Source organism: Haliotis rufescens, unplaced genomic scaffold (genome assembly GCF_023055435.1).
Source record: "Haliotis rufescens isolate VD_foot unplaced genomic scaffold, xgHalRufe1.0.p SCAF_5, whole genome shotgun sequence".
NCBI lineage: Eukaryota > Metazoa > Mollusca > Gastropoda > Lepetellida > Haliotidae > Haliotis > Haliotis rufescens.
In genome coordinates, this window is record NW_025964223.1 from 14,801,024 (window position 1) to 14,805,070 (window position 4,047).

Below are 4,047 nucleotides of genomic sequence, written 5' to 3' on the forward strand. Positions count from 1 at the left end.
TTTGTTGTTTAACGCCGCACTCAGCAATGTTTCAGCTGTATAACGGCGGCCCGTAAATAATCAAGTCTGGGCCAGACAATCCAGTGATTGCTATCATGAGCACCGATCCACGCATTTGGGATACGATTACATGCATCAACCAAGTCAGCGAACCTGACCACCCGATCCCGTTAGTCGCCTCTTACGACAAGCATAGTCGCCTTTTACGGCAAGCATGGGTTGCTGAAGACCTATCCAAACCTGGATCTTCACAGGTACTTTGGTTAGTGGGTATACACATGCATGCAGTTTAGCACAAATCCAAAACGTAGAAGGATGCAATAAATGAACCAATGGCTTGTAAGCAATCTGTTTGTATCATCAGTAAAAGAAGGTTCTGTTGTATCGTTGTAGGTTTACACGACAACAAGGAATGGGTGAAAGTTCTAGAAACTGCCAAAGATGGGACCGTGGTTTCTGGAAGAAAAGAGGCTTTACAGGAGTCGGTAAAGCACGGCGCAAGGATAAAATTTGGCACTAACGATTATTTTGCCGAAGTTGACAACTGTCAGAACATAAATGGTGATGTATGCTGCGAGGCACTAATGCATATCGTAAAATCTGGATGGAATGGATTTCAAGAAAAAGCCTATTGGTGGATGACCAATATTTGCACGACAGGCAACTGGCACATGATCAGATATTACGTTGGAAGCACCTTTCTGTCTGAGTCACGGCTCACATCTGCCTTTAAGTGGTTTGTTTTGAAAACGAACTACCAACAACCTGTTTACTCTACCTTTGCAAATGGAACTGTTAAGTTGGGTAGTGTAGACACGTTTCTTTCAGCTGTTCTGCAAGGAAAGTCGATTTCTGTGTCTCAACAGCAGAATGTTGGCTATCCTGTGCAAAATATTGAGATATTCAACACAGGGTCTGATGCGAAAGCCATGGTAAGCGCTGAACATATCTGGAGCGTCAGTCAGAGAGTCGCAGGAAACCATCTGGAGTTTCAAGGCAATGCCTACTGGTGGTTCTTGATCCTCAACACAGCTGGTACTCGGGATATGTCCAGGTGGAGTGTGGGCTCTCACACACCAAGAGGCCAGTCTCGGGATAAAGTGGACACTGACTGGTTTGTGGATCCTTGTTGGGTTCCAGTTCATACCTATAGCGGTCTGGGCTCAGATTCATTGTGGACGAGGAACATCCTGAAAATTCTCATCGAAGCTGGGCACAATGATCGTGTGAAGTTCGGTGATACGATCGTTGGAGCAGAGAGCATACGGCTCACAGAGAAGCACGTGGCAGTCCAAAGTATGTCTGCATTGGCTAGAGCTGACTCCAAAACGTTTGAGAGTGACTTGAACTGGGAGTTTAGAGTTCTGGGAACGACTGGAGCTGTTCGAACATATCGCCCCCTCGTCGGATCATCTTCAGCCAGCCCACTGGGCTACACAATTGACAGACAGGAGGTGACTTAGTACGTTGACACTAGGAAATGGCGTTTATTGTTTCACTTGTTGACGGATGGCAAAGTCGTTAAAGGGTCGGCCTTCGATGTCAGAAATGCTGTCGAAGACGGAGCGGACATCAGAGTAGCGTTCAAACTGCCCGACGATCCCGGATTCCGGTATCACAAAGCAGACAATCTTGCCTTAGGACCCACTCCAAATGTTGCAGCACAGATTGTTCGGGCACTGAGAGATAACCAGACATCCTGTGATGAGTTTGAGCTTGACCAGTCACCACAATGGTCCTTCAAGCTGATCACAACAACTGGGTTTGTTCTCACTTCAAACTGGGTTGTTGGAGAACACGTCAACAAAGGTCGCACGAGTGAACGCGCTGAAATACAGTGGTTTGCAAGTGTTTAAAGAGCCTCCACCACCCCCACCCCATCTCCAGACCATAAAAACGCACAACCAAAAAAATCTTCTCTGCAGTGTAACGTCGTTCCATCCTTCGACTCCAAGAACTGTCCAAGAACTATCCACAGTAAAGATGTTACATGTAATTTTAATTTTCGGAAATGTTAATTGTTAGTGTATCTGAATCACGTTGTATAATCTAATCTGACTATGCAATTGATGTTTATGAATGAATAAATATTTGAATGCGCTCAATGTTGCGTCTCTATGGTCATATAGTTATCGTTAAGTCTATTGATGACCGAGTAGTGATGAGCGTCAGTTAAAAGCTGCAAGAAATGCCAATCATGATGTACGGTAAAAACACGATTAGGATACTAAATTGATTTAAAGTGGTATATGCTTTTAGTCATGCTATTACAGCTACGATTTATGCAGCTCCGTAGGGACCCGGGTAAGCGCAGGCCCTCGCAGTGGCTCGAACCCTTTTGCTTGTTAGTGTCGATTAAAATTGGATCAGGTGGTCAAGCACGGCAACTTGAAGGACTGCGTGTAAACGTACCCGATGATGTGGGATATTACTCATATCAACCACTGGTGTGCGTTGCCGGGATAATTCGATAATTAACAACCCTCCATGATAAAGCTGGAAAAGTGCCGACTGTGGCGTGAAACATCCACATGGATAAATATGACAAATCCATTAAAGTCATCCATCCGAGATTTATATGAAGCATTTCTGTTTTATCCTCGGTTATGTAGCAGAGTCCTGGTCCATTTGTGGCCTGCTGGACGATGCGCACACATGTTTGTGTGTTGTTGTTTTTGCTTAAAGCCGCCTTCATCAATATTACAGCTATATGCCGGAGATCTGTAAATAATCGAATCTGGATCAGACAATTCAGTGATTGACATCATGAGCATCGATCTACGCATTCGGTATAAGATGACATGCATCAACCAAGTCAGCGAGCCTGACCACCCGATCCTGTTAGTGGTCTCTTACGACGAACATGGGTTGCTGAAGACCAATTCTGACCCGGAATCTTCACGGGAGGCGCGCACATGTAATATGAATATTTGTTTAAATCAGGAATGACGACGTAATTCATGATGCCTTTTCTTGAAGCATCCACCCCAAGCCTTGGGGGTTAGCATCTGTGCGTCCCATGCTTCGCCGACATCATAACGCAATACAAATGATTAGGAATTGGCTGGGTGTATTTTATGAGGGTGGTCAGTGAGTGAGTATGGTTTTACGCCGCTTTTAGCAATATTCCAACAATATCACGGCGGGGGACACCAGATATGGGCTTCACACATTGTACTCATGTCGGGAATCGAGCCCTGGTCTTCGGCGTGACAAGCGAACGCTTTAAACACTAGGCTACCCGACCGCCCCGGTGTATTTTATGGGTACAAAATGCCCCAACAGCGTCGGCCTCCAATAGCCCCTGACAGCCACGTCGAACTCCTGGCCTTCATGTAGCAAAACTGTTGTTGTTGAAAGGTGGCTATCTGTCGCCTTAACACTGGACGCCTCGGACAGAGGTGGCTCGTCAGCCATGGTTGGCTGCTCTTCTAGAAGAAAAACTCTCATTCCAAACATCCGCTGCCTTCTAAACTCCCACAACAAATCCCGGGTCGGTGTCTTTCAGGCGGTTGTCTTCAACACCCTTCCGTCAGTTCCTGCAACATCTCCAATGCCTATGGATTTTTTTCACCCGAAGGAGTGTTGGGTGGCAGGGCTGCTGAATTGGGCACCCTGTTCCTACAGCGCCGATTTTGGTGGCTCGGCCACGTCTGTCGCATGGAGGACGGGATGATCCTGGACGGCGAGTCCTCAAAAGCGGGTCTTGACGGCGACAAGCATGGACCTTTCGAGATTGGTGGAACTTGCCGCGCACCGTGGACAATGGAGCCAAGCAGATGACTCAAGAGAGGCGAGGCTAAGCTGCAGCAATCGGCTTGGGGAAAAGCGGAACCGGCCGAACAACAGCCAGCGTACAACTCCTGTAGACTCCATGAAGAAGCGCAGCCACTGCAACATGGACTACCGTTCCCAAGTAGGCCTGTACAGTCACAAGAGGCGCTGCTTTGCCAATGGCAACTGACTGTCCTTCTGCCCCGCAGCAGATCCAGTTAGTTTCTAAGGCGCTGTTACGTATATATTTTCTAACTATTATGATAATTTGAT

General features: G+C 46.9%; 1 protein-coding gene across 1 annotated transcript; it reads left to right on the plus strand.

Annotated features, from left to right (window-relative positions):
* Positions 1 to 332: 332 nt before the first annotated feature.
* LOC124138333 lies at positions 333 to 1,622 on the plus strand. Its single transcript, XM_046504924.2, has one exon. It carries the CDS (start codon positions 333 to 335, stop codon positions 1,461 to 1,463), a length of 1,131 nt encoding a protein of 376 aa, XP_046360880.2. The 3' UTR covers positions 1,464 to 1,622.
* The last annotated feature ends 2,425 nt before the right edge of the window (positions 1,623 to 4,047 follow it).

Coding starts and splice junctions, on each gene's coding strand:
- LOC124138333 (XM_046504924.2), top strand. CDS start 333: ATGGCTTGTAAGCAATCTGTTTGTATCATCAGTAAAAGAAGGTTCTGT.